This window comes from Peromyscus leucopus, chromosome 6, assembly GCF_004664715.2.
Source record: "Peromyscus leucopus breed LL Stock chromosome 6, UCI_PerLeu_2.1, whole genome shotgun sequence".
NCBI lineage: Eukaryota > Metazoa > Chordata > Mammalia > Rodentia > Cricetidae > Peromyscus > Peromyscus leucopus.
In genome coordinates, this window is record NC_051068.1 from 19,878,400 (window position 1) to 19,896,283 (window position 17,884).

At 42.2% G+C, this 17,884-nt stretch overlaps 1 protein-coding gene across 1 annotated transcript in view; it reads left to right on the top strand.

The window, feature by feature from the left end:
* The first annotated feature begins 245 nt into the window (after window positions 1-245).
* Window positions 246-17,884, top strand: part of Fat4 (FAT atypical cadherin 4) — a 234,300-nt gene continuing 216,661 nt past the window's right edge. Inside the window, exon 1 of the mRNA XM_037207280.1 lies at window positions 246-816. Coding sequence (XP_037063175.1) covers window positions 246-816 — 571 coding nt within the window. The remainder of the gene's footprint in view (window positions 817-17,884) is intronic.

Genomic DNA, 17,884 nt, shown 5'->3' on the forward strand with positions numbered 1-17,884 from the left:
TGACTCAGAACCTCATGTAAACTGAGAAAAAGGTCACCTCTGAGTGCCATCTCCATGCCTTTTAAAAATGACTATTTTAGTACATGGCCTCACCAAGTTGCCAGGCTGGCCTTGAACTAGCTGTCCTTCTGTGCCAGCTGCTGGAAAAGTTGTTACTACAGGGTTGCACTACTGTGTCTGGCACCCCCAGATGTCGAAATTCCACATGGCAGGGCCCAGAGTTTGTTGCCCTTACACACACCCAAATGAGCCTGCCCATGCTTCCCATGCTGCCCATGCTGACTGACCACACAGCCCGTTCTGCCCATGCTACCCATATTCCCCATACTACCTATGCTGCCCACATGGCTCATTCTGCCCATGGTGCCCTTGCTGACCACATGGCTCATTCTGCCCATGGTGCCCTTGCTGCCCACATGGCTCATTCTGCCCATGGTGCCTGTGCTGACCACATGGCTCATTCTGCCCATGGTGCGCTTGCTGCCCACATGGCTCATTCTGCCCATGGTGCCTGTGCTGACCACATGGCTCATTCTGCCCATGGTGCCCTTGCTGCCCACATGGCCCATAATGCTGTGCATGCTGCCCATGTTCCCCTTACTGCCTGTGCTGCCGGCGTGGCTCACACTGCTCATACTGCCCATACCTCCCATGCTATTCAAGCTACGCATGCTGCTGAGGAGTCTGCCTGTGCTGTTGTACGTCGTGTCAATATTTCTGGAGTCGATTCTCTTGCACTGTCACCAGTGGATATCACTGCCCTTGTGTTTGTTATTCTGAAAGTTATTTGCACTCGGCAGGGGTGGGTGGGTTCTGGTAAGATGCCAGGTGATTGTTGGCCAGAAGTAGGGCAGAAAAATTGGGAAAGGCCACATGCCCATCACAGGTCCATGTCCAGCCTGGTGAGGGTTAGGCTGGAGTGTGCAAGGAGCAGAAGAACAGAAGACCGACTTCTTTAAAAGTCCCTTGTGGCTGGAGAGATGGCCACAAAGCATGGCTGCTCTTGCAGAGGACCAGAGTTTGGTTTCCAGCGTCCACATTGCTCAGCTCACAGCTACCTATAATTCCAGCTCCAGGGTGTCTGAGGCCCTCTTCTGGCCTCCATGGGCATTGCACTTGCACATACACCAGGCAGAGACCCACATAAGCACAAATGAAACAAAATAAATCTTAAAACAAAACAAAACAACTTCTGTATGCTTTTGTACCCTTTAGGAAGTGTCTGAACAGCTGAGGAACACATACTTGTCCCCTGGCATGTCCTGTTGAGGGCTATTCACAAACCCTGTTTCCAGAGTCCAACGTAGGGATTCTGGTCAGGGTACCAAGCATGCGGTTTGCGAGCATTTGCTTACTTCATCGTGTCTCAGTGGCTTCATCTGTGCCTACAGACTGAACTCATCAGTTATAGAAAGGATAAATGATTCCTTGTGTAAGTGGTTAACCCTACCTGTGTCACCAAAAGTGCTCAAGGACAGAAATTATTATTGGTGGGAGATGATCTTAGTATTAGAATCCGAGAATCCCTTCACTCTCCAGGCCTTTCACTTGTACCACCTTCCCACTTCTGTTCTGATAGTCATGGGAGGGACACAGCCCAAAGACTAGGCATTGTATAAACTGACAGCATGACCACTCCAGGGTATGGTTGAGGGGAACGTTTTTATTGTAGATGTGAGGGAGAACAGCCAGAGGCATCTGGAAGGGTCTAGACTGAACATGGCCAGCAGACTAAACTTGGCCATAAAAGGGTAGAGGAGCAAGAGAAGAAGAGAAAGAGAGTGTGGACAAAAGAAAGGGAGGCATAAGAGAAAGCATAGCTGACATAGCCGGATTATAAGAGAATGAGAAGCTGGGGAGGGAAGCTCCCGAGCTGGAGGAAGTTTAGTATGGGAGGTGGAAGAGGGAGAGAAGAACTGAGAAGATCCAGGATGCCACCATGGACTCTGAAGTGTGTAGCAGGAACCTGTGATGCCGAGGGAGCCAGGAGGCCATCATGCACTGTGGTATGCTAAGAGGTGTCACAGATAGCCATTGGTCCCTTCTCCCGGTGACACAGGAAATGGCTCCTTTGTTAAGAGGAAACTAGCTTTACAAGTTCCCAAGGAATGCTGGCTTTCGTCTAACAGCCAGAGTTTGGGAAAATGGAGTTTCCTTTGAACTGACCTCCATGTAGTTCCCCTGTATCTCTATGAACCTTTGTTCCTGATAGTCTGACTGGCAGGGTGGAGCATTAAACCATGGCTAGAGATCAAATACATTAACCTGACAGTGGGGGAAGCTGGTGAGGCAAGCCTGCCCAAGGGGCCTTCACATGGATTCTGTTGGCACATATTGTTTTGTCCAGTGTTTTATGAGCTAATTTTTGAATGATTTCAAAGTTTTACACATGTGTATTATTATGCCTCCATGGACGACAGTTTCTTTAAAACCATAAACTGTGACTTTCTTTCCTACTTGTCCATGGAACTTAGGAAACGTTGATTCTCCTAACAGATGTTTAATAAATGCTGGTTGGCTGAAGAAATACAGATTCCAAATTGTTTCAGACATTTCCTGCTTAATTTTCGTCTGTAAGTATACATAGTGCATTTATTTATACTCCAGTTGGTTTTTGCTTTTTTAAATAAAATAAGGCCATATTTATCACCAGCCAGATAAAGTATCCAAGAGAATCCCTGCCAATAGCATGCATACTTGATTTGAAATTTAACGCTGTTTAAACAAAAATTCCAAGATAGATATTGGCTAAATCTTTCTGACTGTTGAAATTAAACCACCATGTCTCCACACTCTGTGAACTCAAATAGCTTTGGCTACAGCACTTTCCTCAGAGGCAATACGCTAAAAGAAAAAAAAGCCAATATAAAACAATAATGTGAGAATAAAGGCAGATTCTAAAGTGAATGTCACTTTTTTTCTTTTTCTTTTTTCTTTTTCTTTTTTTTTTTTGCTCAGGAGAAATGACTACCTACCATACAGACCACTACTGTGTGTTAGCCACATGGTTCTCTGAGACAGGGATATCCTGACATATAGAGCCATTTGGAGTGCCCTTCACTGTGCCTCTACGGTCTGTGTGATAATGAAGAGGAATCTGAAAAGTAGCAAACAATTTTGGAACTCTGTATTTTGACTGTATGGACGCAGTCCTCCATCTGGGATCAGTATTTACAAAACAAGAAAGCCACGATTAGAAAACAGTGCCTCAGCTCTCGGTCTTTCATTGGATCTCTTCACTTGTGGGTAATATGATTGACCATACTTTGTCAAGTTTGATTCATGCGAAAATTAATGAGTGCCCATGTGTCTGAGAGGCTGATGTTTGAGTGATCGGAACAGAAGACACATATGGCAGAGTTGATTGCTTGGAGAAAAGCCATGCTATTGACAGTCACAGCATGTATGCCTGTGAATGTGCCGTGGACGCTGGAGAATGGCATGCACCCTTGAGTGTGACCATGTCTTCTCTTTCTGCTGAGACAGGGGTGAGCTGGTAAGACAGAGGGGAGCTGCTTGTTCTTGAGTGACTGTCTTGGAAAGGATAGTAATACATTTCCCTCCATGGACCACCCCCACCCCTGACATCAGTTTAATATAACTTGTCTGATTAGAGTAGGAGTTCTCAATTCTCCTAATGCTGCATCCCTTTAATCCAGTTCCCCATGCTGTGGTGACCTCCAAACATGAAGTTATTTAGTGGCTACTTTGTAACAGTAATTTTGCTATAGTTATGAATCATAATGTGAATATCTGGTATGCAGGATATCTGATATGAGACCCCTATGAAAGGGCTGTTTAACCTCTCAAAGGGTTGGTGATCCACATGTTGAGAACCATGGCATTAGAGAATCCAGTTGACTCTCATACTCCAGGAGAGCAAATGTCTCCTCCATTTATTAGAAGTAAGTTGGGAAATGAAAGAAACAGAACTGGTTGTTTGGCCTCAGTAAATATGGTTTTCAATTTTTTAAAAATTGGATGGCATTTGTGATACTGAATGGAGCTACTGTAACTTTTCAACAATGGTGTTTTCTGATTCTACTTCTTCTTGCAAAGACGGAAGAGAGAGTGAGTTTTGTAAAACTCTAACCTCAATATAACCGGTTTAGTTGTCAGCTCTTAAAATTGGTGGTAGTCGTTAAACTGTTGTACACAGCACACAGCAGACAAAAGACAGAAAAGGAACCTTGGGCAGAACAGAGTGTTTAATGTGTCAAGTAGAACCTCTAACTGGAGGAGGGAGGAGCTGACCATCTGCACAAGAGCCAGTGTGCTCTGTCCAGTTGAAAGGCCACCAATGGGTAACTGTCCAGCCCCCCAATTAGTTATTCACAGCGAGGTGTGGAGCAGTACTTTGCCACTACACTGGCACATTCTACAGTTATAACTGAAAAGAAACTAATTACTGCCATAAAACTCTCACCTCCCAGGAATTGCTGAGCCTCTATAAACCCTGAGAAGGGACAGCCAGGTGTCAGTGGTGCTGCAGAATGGGCCTTGGCCATCCAACTAGAGCAGATTGTTCAGAGGGACTGGGGGAGACTTCTTCATGTAAGTCCCCGTAGCCAGTCCCACAGACATATCCGCTACCTTATCTCTTTGGTGCACCCCTAGGGTTCCAATGGAAAAGCAAAGGAAAACATGACCCCAGTCAGCATGGTGGGTGGGCAGTTCACAACACGAAGAGGCTTATAGATTTGTTCCAAAGCTCAGTGTTGGGGCTGGTTAATATCAACACTGCATCCTAGCACTGGCTCTCACTGCGGTATGCACTCACTTTACATGCGTGACACAAAAAGTAAACTCCTGTTTATTTCCCTCCTCACAACCTTTGAGGAGCTATAAGCTTTCCTGTTTGTTCCCAAACGAGCTACAGATGACCCCGAAGCCCCGATTGCTTTTGTTTCTCTCATTTCTTTGTTTAGCTCTCTTTGACAAACAGATGGAAATAATTTGACTCGTGTCGGATGATTCAGCCCATGTTTGGTCTAGCATTGTTTAAATGGACAGTTTGTAAGTTTAAGGTTAAGCAATACGTATTCTTGAACTGTATTACCTTTAGAGTCGGTCCCCAACAATACTGTCTTAGCAGAGCTCATTGAATTGGTGCCGTTTTCGTGGGTTTTCCTCCTCCTGCACTTGCTGTCCTGTCCCCGCAAGTGGTTCCACTTCTAGCCCTGTGCTCGCTGGGCCCTGGTCCTTCCCCCACTGCCCAGGGAGCTTTGTGCTTCTGAATGCATCTGGGTCATGGGAGAAGGGAGGATGTTAGAAAAATACGATCAGATGGGAAGAGGGACTAGAACAGAAAGAAACTAAGCATGATTTGTAACTGATGAAATTGTAATTTTTTATTTTATCCCACGATATGCAAAGAAGTTGCAATTGTAGATTCTTGTGGCTATTTACGGAACAGAGGCTTCCCAGTTTGCTTAGTTGGACGTGGATTATTTGCCTTCTGACAACCAATTTTCATTTAATAGATGTAATATAGGAAGGGAATTACCTTGAACTTACAAATTATGATAAATAAGGAAGTCTTAATTGATCTTTGTATACAACAATATAAGTAGAGCTGATTAAAAACCCAGCCGACAGTATCAGCATTCAAATTTGCATAAAACTTTCAGTGTGTTTATAGTTAAAGCAAAGCAGAAACTCATTACTGATATAGGTGAGAGGAGTATTCTGGTTTGGGTGGAAATTCAAAAAAATGATGCTCCTGTCAAAGGCTTTTCTAAGAAAGCATAGCACTAATTTGAAATCAACATGAGAACAGAAAAGGAAAACAGCAAGGAGTCTCAGCGACCCCTGAAATGTCCCTGGCCCTCATAACAGGCCCTGAAGAAATGGAGATGTTCTCAGAAGCCTGTGTCTACCAGTGGTGAGACAGTGGACCTCAAGGAAATGGGAATTTCCCCAGGAATCTCACAGCAGGAGAAGGAAAGGACCCCAGTGAGTGTGAGTGTGAGTGTGAGTGTGTGCATAGAGATGCTACGAGTATCATGTGGAGGTCAGAGGAAAATTCCAGGGAGTCCATCCGGTTTTTCTACTGTGTGTGTCCCAGGACTTGAACTCAAGCTGTTAGCCTTGGCAGTAGCCATCTTTGCCCACTGAGCCATCCTGCCAACATGCAAAGTATCTCGAGTCATAAGTTATTGGTTAAGTGTCTGGCACATACCCATAATCTCAACACTCAGAGGGTGAAGTAAAAAGAGTCCTGTGAGTTCGAGGTCAGCCTGAGTTGCCTATCGATTTCCAGGTAAGCCTGGGCTGCATATTGATTTCCAGGTAAGCCTGGGCTACTGAATGAGATCCTGCATCAGAAAGCTAAGAATGACAACATTAACAAAAATGAAATCCTGATCACGTTATTGAAATAAGCCAAATACAGTTTTGCTTTCACAGAACTGTATCCTGAGATAACTTAATATATAGAATTTAAAGTCTCTGGCATGTTCAAAAGAGGAACATTTACCATGGATGAAATTTTATTTTCTGGTATTTGAATGTAGGGTTTTGCTTTGGTTCTTATGGTACAGAATACTGGTCTCTTTCCAATATGAGTAAAATAGAAAAGAAAATGTTACCTTGCAAAATGTTATTTTATTGCAACAATGAAAATATTTTCTCTAACATACTACTTTTTATGGATCATGATAGAACTTTTAGTGGTGGTTTCATTCCTAAGGTTTGGCTATGTTGTCATGCTTTCAAGTTATGTGGATCAGTACTCCTCCTGAAGCATGGGCAAGCTGTCCAACAGTGCCGAGGACCACGTGTCAACCCAAGGCTTCCACTACTGTTGATTTGCAGCAGGTAGTGAGATCTTTTTGATGTTTTGTAGCAATGTCATGATATCTGCCTGGAGCTTTGTAGTAATGGCTGGAGTTTCATGGTGATATGACATCTGCTGACACCTGACAGCAGTGCCACTCTATTTGTCTGATGCTTGGTGGTAATGTCTTGATACCTGGCTGGAGCTTTGTGGCTATGTCATGACACCTGGCTGGAGTTTCGTGGCTATGTCATGACACCTGGCTGGAGTTTCGTGGCTATGTCATGACACCTGGCTGGAGTTTCGTGGCTATGTCATGACATCATCTCATCATCTGTCTGGTCAGAGATTTCCAGCCATGTCTTTCAGTTTTCCTCTTACTCAAAAGGAGGTGATTTCCTTCTTTCATTGCCTCAATGGTGGGAAGCTATCTGAGATCTCACCTCCCCATTTCCTCCTTCACCTTTCCTTCTTCAGTCTCCTCAAGTTTCTTTTATATCAGTTTTGCTTTCTAACTTCAAAGTTAGTTCAACTGTACCAGTGGATAATCTGCTTGTGTACGTTATCAAGTTAGCCATTCAATACTGAGCTGAGGAGAATCACAGTGATGTCCTGTTGAACAGGGGTGAGCAATCTCTGTGAGTCACAAATTGAACAGGTAGTGGGCAGTCTCTGTGACAGTCACAAGTTACTCAGTTAGGCTGTAAATGCCCTAACCACACAGGCTGATGGAGAGCTGTAAATGTCCAAAACTAACATTTAAGCTGCATGATCTTGCTGTAGGACTTATTGGGACAACCTGGAGCTATGGTGTTGAACTCTGTGGGCTGTCGTATCAAAGGGAAAGGACATGTGTGGATATTTATATAAAGTGAATGAAAGTACTTGGTGGGGTTCAGGTAGTCACCTCTACAAATCCATAATGACCTTTCCCATTAACAATTCACATAGAGCAGTGAGTGTCTGATGCATTATTCACCACAGGAACAAAGTGCATCATACATTTTTTTAATGGAACAGTAAACCCAAACTCCGTTACCACTGTAGATGTAACCATCTTATTAAATAAGAAACACAGAGCCAATACAGAGATGAAAGCCAAGAGGTCAGAGCAATAGCTAAGAGCTAAAAACCTTACCCTTCACTGTCGCTGTACCTCTGGCTTGTTCTGCATCTGATCTACCAGCATTCACCCCAAAAACTGGCCTCAGGTTTGATTTTATTAATAAGAACTGTTAAGATTCATTCTATATACCACAGGACACCCCCCCCATACAATCTCTCTCTCTTACAAAATGCTATCAATGACTTGACAGTTTCAGCATCTTTGAGTTTCAACGTTTTCCTCTAACCACCTACAGCTTTAGGACTTTTGATTCTTATCACCGTCTTGTAATATGAATGTCTTCAGTCCCCACAAATGCATCTACTTTGGTTACTATGTAGTTAGTTTTGGAACGTTGAACCATAGTCTTAAGGCCACCCCACCTCCTGTGTAGTTTTTGTGAGAGGTGGAAAGGAGAATGTTTCCTGGTCAGCAGAACACATTTCAATAATCACTAGTGATATCTGTGTGTAGACTTCCGACTGCCTTTGAACTACTCACACTTCAGCTCACTCTACTTTCCGAAACAAATATCATTTCAGTCAGGTAAACACTGCTGCATTTCCATTTCTTAAAGTGTTTTACATTCAGGAAAGAAAACTCGCAGGACGTTCCGAAGCTGCGCAGGGCTCTTCACTTGGACCCACTTTCTAGCATGTGTCTTCCCACTATGGCCACCATGTTATTTTCTACAGGACAAGGAATATTGATTTTTTTTCTTACATATTTGTCTCAGAGTTCTGGCTAGTGGGTGGAAGCAGAGAGCTTTATTTTTGGAGAACTCATATCTGTTTCTGTGTCCTAAAGATGTTTACAGCTTTTAACATGGTTTTCTGAATAAATATAGTAAGGGGCACACAACCTTCCCTTTTCTGTCCTCACTATCTGTCTCCACCTTCCACTTCTCTTTTCTTTTCCTCTCCCTCCTCTCTGTCTCCACTCTCCTTCTTTTTCTCCTTTTTTGGTTAATGGAGCGTCAACATTACAAAAATAGCAGGACCTAAAAACTGGAGTTTGCAAGTCTCCTGAATAAGATCTGAGGTCGTTGATACAATTCCATGGGTCCCTAAGTCTATAAAAGGGTTGACTAGAGGAAACTGGATAATTAGACTAGATTATTTACAGGATTCTGTTGGGCTAAAAAAAAGTGATGTAAATTTGGGTATTGGATTTTAAAATTACTTCTTCTTGATTTCTGTTCCAATGAAAGTAGAAAAAGAAAATAAATGGTAAAGAAGAAAAAATGTAAATCATGTGTCTGTTGAGCCTTCAAGAAAATTTTATTTTTATTTATGTGTCTCTGTGTATATGCTATGCTTATGCAGTAGCCTGTGGAGGCCAGTAAACGGCATTGGATCCTTTGGAGCTAGAGTTAAACACAGTTGTGAGGTGCCTTATGTGGGTGCTGGGAGTCAAACCCAGGTCCTCTGGAAGAGCATCCAGTGCTCTCAACCGCTGAGCCATCTCTGCAGCCTCAGTGAGCCTGTTTCTAACTGTTGTGTCCAGGGAACCTATTTTTAAATTTCTTTTTGTTTCTCAAGTCATATAAAAGCTGTGTGAGAACTCTAGACCATGGCTTTAGTAATGGCAGTGTCAGCAGAAGTGAAAGGAAAGGAATAAGCTAAATATTCCCCATTCACGTTGCAAGCCCTGTGGCGGGGGGGGGGGGGGGGGGGGGAGCGCTCCATTTCCCTAATCACCACCTGAAGGACAATATTGATTGACTGTCCTTGACTGGGCATGTAATGAGTTCCTGTGTGCCTTAAGGGGAGGGAATTCTTCATTACTGGGGAGATGCATGCACTGAAAGACTTACTGATTAATTGTAAGATAAAACTAGAATGGAAGAGAATTACAAGTCTTAACTCTTCATACACAACACCCAGTAAGATTTTGCCTAAAGACAGCAGCTAGTTGGGCCAAATAACTTGTCAGTTAGATAAGTAGTTTAATTGTTTGTTAATTTTCTTTCTGATGTCAATAATAATATGTTATGTATATTAAAGGGGAGAAGAAGTGTTAAGTGATATGGAATAGAATGAAGTAAATTTGTCTTATAAAATGTATTTTTCATAATATGACTATACTAAGGCAAAGAACCTAAGCCATGCCCATTTGGGGTGACTTGGGGCTCATCTCATTTGTACTGATTTCTGCTATCAGGAAGGGCAGTGTACAGAATATACAGCAGACAATTATTCTTTGTCATTTAAAGGTTTTTAATTTTGTGTGTGTGTGTGTGTGTGTGTGTGTGTGTGTGTGTGTGTGCATGAGTGTGTAGTTGTGCAAGTGCCTGTGGAGGCTACTGAAAAAGACATCAGACCCCCTGGACCTGGAACTAAAGGTGGTTGTAAGGGTTAGTTTTACACAGCAATGGATCTCAGTGACAGCACTGGGATGGCCACCAAATTTCAGAAGAATAGCCCAGATGGTGCCTTTAGTATCTTACCACAGTGGCCTCTGCACACTGTGTGGCCTCACTCAAAAGTAAGCAAGCCTGGGCTTCTTACTCCTGATGTTGGTGTCACTCTAGCCAATGTCCTGAATGGTCAAAGTGGGAAAGTTCTGTGCCACGCTTAGAAGACATCTTCTTCCTTTCCCTAAGGTGGAGACACGTGACACCCGTGTGCAGTATCCATGGCAACCAAGAGCTAAACTGAAACTGAAATCATTAACTCAAAGTTGTTTCTATCACTAGGTGTTCAAACATCTCACTCTTCACATTTCAACTTACAACACAATGTTTTGAGCACTATTGGTAGTAAGCTAGGAAACATAGTCAAATTGATACTGCACATCTGAGAGGTCCCTTTAACTACCCTGGCATGAGCAAAGGTATTCTAAAGAGAGGCATCTATGCCACTCCCCATGGCCATCAGACTCTACATATCTACAGTGATCTCCAAGGAGCTGTAATTTCTCCAGAGTCTCATGCCAGAGAAGAGAGGGCTGGGGCCCTTGTGCAAGCCAGAAGGGGGCTTGATTCCCAGGTTCTCCCCACAGTGCTGACTTCTTAAAGCAGACCAGGCACACCAGGAACTGAAATGATGGGCCAATGATGAGGGACCCCACTTGACCAAGGCTGTTTACCTATATATGCCTCTTGCTCTCTGTTTAAATCTGAACCTCATCTCAGGCCCCCAAAGACAGACTCAGGGGAGTCTACTGGACTCTGTTTCTCTTCTCAAGGTGGCCATGTTGAACAAATCCCTTCTCTTGGCTTTTCTCTCTTGTCTTCCATTCACTTCGAGTGTAGAAGATGGGTGGCTGAGCCTAGCTTCTTAGGGCTGCCAGGGCCCAGGCTTCAATCCTAAGAAGCCTGGTAACATCACGACATACAAACAATAAATGGATCTAAATGAATGTAGTTGGCATTGTTTGTGTTTTTGTGACAAGGATCATGAAAGTGGCACAGGTCAGCTTCAGGCTCAGTCAAGTCCCTGCTATCACTTCCTTTCCTGTTCCATTTGATGTACTTGCTATCAGCTATCAGAGCCACCAAAGAGGAGCCCTCCTTCCTCGACCCGCTGAGTTAGCCCTGCTCAGGCAATGGAGAGAAATGTATAAAGGAACTAAAGAGAGAAGAGAGATACCAACCAGGAGAAATAATCGTGACTACTGGTTTGTCTACAGAGCTCCAAGATTAAGAGGGAAAATGTAGCCTCTGCTGTTGGAATCAAGAAGTAAGTGGCCAAGTACATGCTGAAATCTCCAAGGACACAGTAGAACCCTAGGACGGGCGAAAAAGAGGAGACACTAATTGTCAAAGAATGATAATTCCTGGCTTGTAGCCAAGTGACAACAGCAAAGAGAAAAACAAAGGGCAGAGGTGAAAAGTGTCAAATGACCGAAGACTCAGAGAAACAGGTGTGAAGGTCTGAGGTTACAGTCATGAGTGAATAGAGTGTCAGGTCCAAAGGAAATTCCAAAAGGCCATCCAAATATCCAGAAATGAGCTTGACCCAGACTGTAGGAGGATTTCTGGTGGTTAGATAAAAGTCACATTCCCCAGGAACTTGTGAAACTGCTTCCCTTCTACGAAAAGAAAACATTTCTGTTACCTCTGTCAGAAGGGATATATGGATATCTGTGGTACCTATTAGTGTATCAGATCTCATGCTGGCCTCCAGGCTCCCTCATCATCACAAGTACCTGTTACACATTTCCACACTAGCATCCTAGCTCTTTTTACCACCTACCCTACCCTAAACTCCCTCCAGCTCACAAGCTTCCTTTCCCCAAATGACTCATTCTCCTTATAACCCTGCTAGTCTCATGAGGTCCCTCTTTGCTCTGCTCCTGCTTCGCTCTCTGTTTTCTCTGTCTTTATCACCTGGTGTTCTCTCCTATCTCACAGATAGCCCTGGCCATGTCCAGTCTGCTGGCCATGTTCAGTCTACTTCTTTCTCACTCTTCTCTGGACTCTTCCAGATGCTCTTAGCTGCTGTTGTCTCTCTCATATCTACAATAAAACCCTTCCCCTTAACCATACTATGAATTAGTCACATCATCAGTCTATACATAGGACACCATCTAACTTGATTCTGAGGCTTTATAATGACGGAAAATATTAGTCATCCCCTTTTAGAAGGGGTATAAGGAGAGGCTGGAGGGTTGGCTTAGTGATAAAGAGCCCAGGCTGTCCTTCCAGAGGATCTAGATTCAATTCCCAGTACCCACAAAGAAGCTCACAACTATCTGCGACTCCAGTCCAAGAGGATCTGATGCTCTCCTCTAACCTCATTAGCATCAGACCTAGTCATGGTACACAGACCTGTATTTGTTGTGTAACAGTTTCTCTAACATTGAAAACATTCTGTCCATCAGGGAAACTCCTTAATAGGGAAGGCAAACAACTCTAAATAGCTTCAGGAAGTCCCTGAAACAGACCAGATTCGCTAGGATTTTTCCTCCTAGAGTAAAAAAGCCAAGCTATTGAGAGTCACACTAAGAGAAGTTGCAAAGACTTGCAAACATACCATCTGCCTAGAAGAAGCAGAAACCTGCTCCAATGCCTAGAAAAGTTTAGATCAGCTGAGTCACTTGGGAAAGATACCCTCCAACCCATTGAGTTGTGTGCAGACTGTGCAGTGTGCTCCAGGTTCCCAGCTTTTTTGAGCTGTTACCAATGCTGGGGATGGCTTTGGTGTGCACCTGTCTTTGAATTATTTCTGCTCCTATAGGAAATGCCCTCACCCCGATAAAACTAATAGTTTACCACGGTGGTGGTATCCATATATTTGGTCTGTGATGGGCTCCTTATCTGGGGTGAGTAGACATGTGTGTAGTGTTGTATAATATTTTATTTTTATTTAGACAAAAAGGGGGAAATGTTGTGCAATATTATTTTAAGATGTGTTACTTTTGTTAATGTTGCATTGTTTAACTTTGTGAAGCTGTGTTACTGTGCCTGTGTAAAACATCTGATGGTTTAATAAAGAACTGACCAATAGCAAGGCAGGAGAAAGGATAAGCAGGGCTGGTAACCAGAGAGGATAAATAGAAGGAGAAATCTGGGAGGGGAGAGAAGTCCCCAAGAAAGACCATCAGTTATGTATGCGTTCAACAAGAGCATTTATTATTTTTGACATGTTAGGGTAACAAATAGTGATCCTGAAGGGAGGTCAAAAGCTCCTTTTAAGCAGAGTTAGGGGAATTCCAGGGAGGAGAGATTAATCTGATGCTGATTGGTGGAGGAAAGATTATTTTGGGGGCTGATCGATGGGAGGCTCCAGTGGTTAGAGACTTCTAGCTGTAGGGTAGGAAAAGCTATTTTTAGCTAGCAGAAGGCTGTGGGTCTCCTGCTGAGCCAGCAGAAGGCTGTGGGGTACCTGCTGATTGGTTGCCACTGAGTTGTGGTCTTCCTAAGAACTGCTTGCTCAGCTCCAGCCAGTTCCAGTAAATGGAATCAAAGGCCTGGTCTCTGGCATGTCTATTAGAAACCTGTCATGGCTATGGTCTGGCTCCCCAGCTCTCTCAGTAGCCAGAGGAGGAGGACTCCAAGGACCAGCCACTCAGCTACATAGCAAATCATGGAGTAAGAGTAAGATTTACAGAAGTAAGAGAACAGGAAAAACCCAAAAGGTAGATGGGATAATTTAAATTTAAGAAAGCTAGCAAGAAACAAGTCAAGCTAAGGATGAAAGTTCATGATTAAGAATAAGCCTCCCTGTGTGATTTATTGAGGAGCTGAGTGACGCACCCCCCACCAAAGATCCAAAAGAGCAAAAATCAACCAATAACAATTTGGCGAACCAGTGTGGTACTCCAATTTCCATAGTGCCTGAGAAAACTAAAAAAAAATTAAAAAAAAAAAAAAAAGGAGGATATGGCTCCTTAAAGAGTTTCTGCCTGCTGGTAAGCTCTTGATCAGTCAGTACATGAAGTAGGAACAACAACAACAACAAATACTAAATAAAAACACTTTCCACAATGCAAGCATCAGCATGTAGAGCTCTAGGAAGGTTGAATACAGTTCCTGGTCAGACAAATCTCTGACTGGCTGTGAGTCTCACACTTGGTTTTCACAACCCAAGAAGCAGGCAGAGCCAGCTGAGAGCCACATGCAGAGGATCCAAGTGTAAGTTAGCAGTTTAAATGTTTGCTCATATGGTCAAAAAAGGCCAAAGATACACAGTAAAAGAGGTCCAGAGAGGAAAAAAAAAGAAAAAAAAACCTCCTCTAAACAGGTTGCAGTGTATTTAACCATGTGTGTAGACTTAAGAGAAGAAAAAGTATATAGTTACAGAAAAAAAAAAAACCCGAATAGTTTGAAAATAAAGTCTTCAAAGAGAAAAGTAAAGTAATAAAAAAAATAAGCCACATAGAGATGGGAAATAAACCTGGAGTCTGGATCCTGTGTGTTATTGTGATGATGCTGAAATTAGGTGTAAAATTTTGGATTCACTAAGATAGAACAGATAATGCATTATTTTCTCTGAATATGCTAACTACAAATGGACAGAATATTATGAATGCAATCCTTACTTGATAATTGTTATTGTATACAGTCTTACTATGTTTAAGTTAAAACCCTTTCATTTTTATTTAGACAAAAGGGGGAAATGTTGTAGAATATCATTTTAAGCTGTGTTACTTTTGTTTATGTTGCATTTGTTTAACTCTGTGAAACTGTGATACTGTGCCTGTCTAAAACACCTGATGGTCTAATAAAGAACTGAACAGCCAAAGGCAAGGAGAAAGGATAGGTGGAGCTGGCAGGCAGAGAAGATAGCTAGAAAGAGAAATCTGGAAAGAGGGGAAAAAAGAGATGGAGGAGTGAAGAAAGAAGCAGCCAATGGAGGAGGAGGACTCCAGGGGTCAGCCACTCAGCCACACAGCAAGCCAGGGAGTAAGAGTAAGATTTACAGAAGTAAGAGAACAGGAAAAGCCCAGAGGCAAAAGAGGAAAAGGATAATTTATGTTAAGGGAAGTTGGCTAGAAACTAAGACAAGTTAAGGGCAGGCATTTCTAATTAAGAATAAGCCTCTGTGTGTGATTTATTTGGGAGCTATTTGGAGGGAGGGCCCCCCAAGAAAGAGTCAAAAAAATAAATAAAACAACAGTGTAGTGTCTCCCCAGGAAAAGTTTTCTCATGCTACAATATTCAGGCAAACACTCATATAAAAATAATTGAATAAATAAATCTAAACAAATTAAAAGAAAAAATAAAATGATTTTAAAAAGACAACTTCCTATTAGGATCTCAAGATTGAAGAAAGTGAAAAGAGGAATCAGGATTTTTCTTTCTCTATCAAAGGAAAATTCAAAGGACTTAGCATATAGGTCTTGGGAGAAGAATGCCATTCTCAGCTGGCGGGTGGATGAGGTTGTTACAGGCTATTTGGTTTCTGCATTCTCAAATATGTATGTATAATTACTGAATTCTTTAGGAAATCATAGTTAGAAACCAGAAAAAAAAAAGTGAGTTGGCAAAGTACAAACAACCTGGATCTCCAAAGTATTGTTCAAATCTTAGATGGTCTTTTAATAAAAAACCTAGAGCCAGATATCAGTGTGAAAGCTGAAAGATCAGAGAAGCAGAACAGCCAGCCACCAGTTCTTACCTTTACAAAATACTCAGCCTAAAGAGAGTGAGTTCCTGTTTCCTCACATCTTATACAACTTTCTCTGCCCTGCCATATTACTCCCTGGAATTAAAGGCATATGTGCTTCCCAAGCAAAGGCATGAGATCTCAAGTGCTGGCATTAAAGGTGTGGGCCACCACTGCCTTCTCTATGTCTAATCTAGTGGCTGTCTCTGTCCTCTGATCCTCAGGCAAGTTTATTAGGGTACACAATATATCACCACACCAAAGAAAAGAAGAAATTTAGGAAAAATAGAAGAAAACATAAGCAAAACATGTTTTGTAAATGTTATAAAAATGAATAATTAGCACATTTGCTATTGAATGCTATATAAAATCAACTCAATGGTTTCCCTTTTTTAAGAGGGATGTTTCTTTTCAGAGACTATCTGTGCTTCATAGTGAGAAGGACATGGTGTCTGTGATAACTCTGTCTGCATTAGTGGAAGCTTACTCAATGACTGCTCACATCTTGACAGATCAGGGAGCAGAGAGCAAATCTGAAGCCAGGCTGTGTCCTCAAGGCATGCCCCAGGGACGTATGTCTTCAAGCTTTATCCCATGTCCTCAAGATTCCCCAGCTCTTGCTTTGTGCCTGCCTTCAAAAACAGCCCCATACAATGTCAAGTTTTGTTGCAGGCTCAAGATGCATCCAAGCTCTTTTTCTCTAGGGCTGCATTAACTCAGGTAAGAACTGAGTAAGCATGTTTGAACCTGGAAGACATTCCCCTAGGGGCCCTATTTGAGGTTGGAAGCTCTGAATAGGCATTCCATTCAGTATCCTTCTTCTAGGATCCTCTCTTTAAATCAAAAAAAAATTTTTTTAGTCCCATCTATATTCTTACACCCTTGAAGTTTTGACAGTTGGGCCTTACTTTCCAAGTACCATTGATATTGTCCTGACACAGCTGTGCACGGTATCTCTTTAACTGCTTTAATCTATTCAATAACTACCATGTTTTGTACACCTACTTTGTTTACATTTTCATAGCTTTTAATCACAAAAAAATTGCACATTTTCTATGTCCTGTGTTCAGTCTTATGCTTTTCAGTCTCCATATAAATCCAGCTACAGAGGCAACTGTATCACAGCGTGGATGTAAGGCTACCTTCTGATTCCTCCCTCCAAATTTGTCCATTGTGTTGGAACTAAGTCTCATTTGAATTTTAAACAAATTAGTATTTATTTGTGATTTTGAGTAAAAATACATTGAGAAACCTTTTTGTTGCAGAATACTTAACTATACAAAGATGCATTTGCTTAATTATGTAAAGATGTGTTACATTTGTTTATATTGCCGAATATTTGTTTAACTATGTAAAGATGTGTTGCATTTGTTTAATTATGTAAATATGTGTTGCTGTTTTACCTTGGCTGCCTAAGCAACCTGATTGGTCTAATAAAAAGCTGAATGGCCAATAGCAAGGTAGGAGGTATAAGGTAGAGAGAGAGTAAGGAGGATGAGGAATGTAGGGTGGAAAAAAGGGAGAAACAAAAAGAGACAACAGGAAGATTCCAGAGGTCAGACAAACAGACACAGAGGAAGCAGGAAAGTAGGACATGCAGGATGAAAGAAAAGTAAAAAGCCCTGAGGCAAAGCATAGATTAATAAAAACATGTTAAATTAAGAGGGCCGAGCATTCATAATCAATAATAAGTCTCTGTGTCTTTATTTGGGAGCTTATTGATGGTCTCTCCAAAATCCCAAATATTCCTTTTTCTTTTCCATACTCAGACAGCTTGCAACAAAAATCATTACCAAGTACCTTACTGACATGCATAGACTCCATGAACTTTATACTACCACTTGCTTGGTTGGGTAGACAGGGAGATAAGTACTGAATAAATCCCTAACTTACCGTATTTACCCTCTTAGTTGGTACAATAAAATGGAAGAAAGTGGAAGATGAATT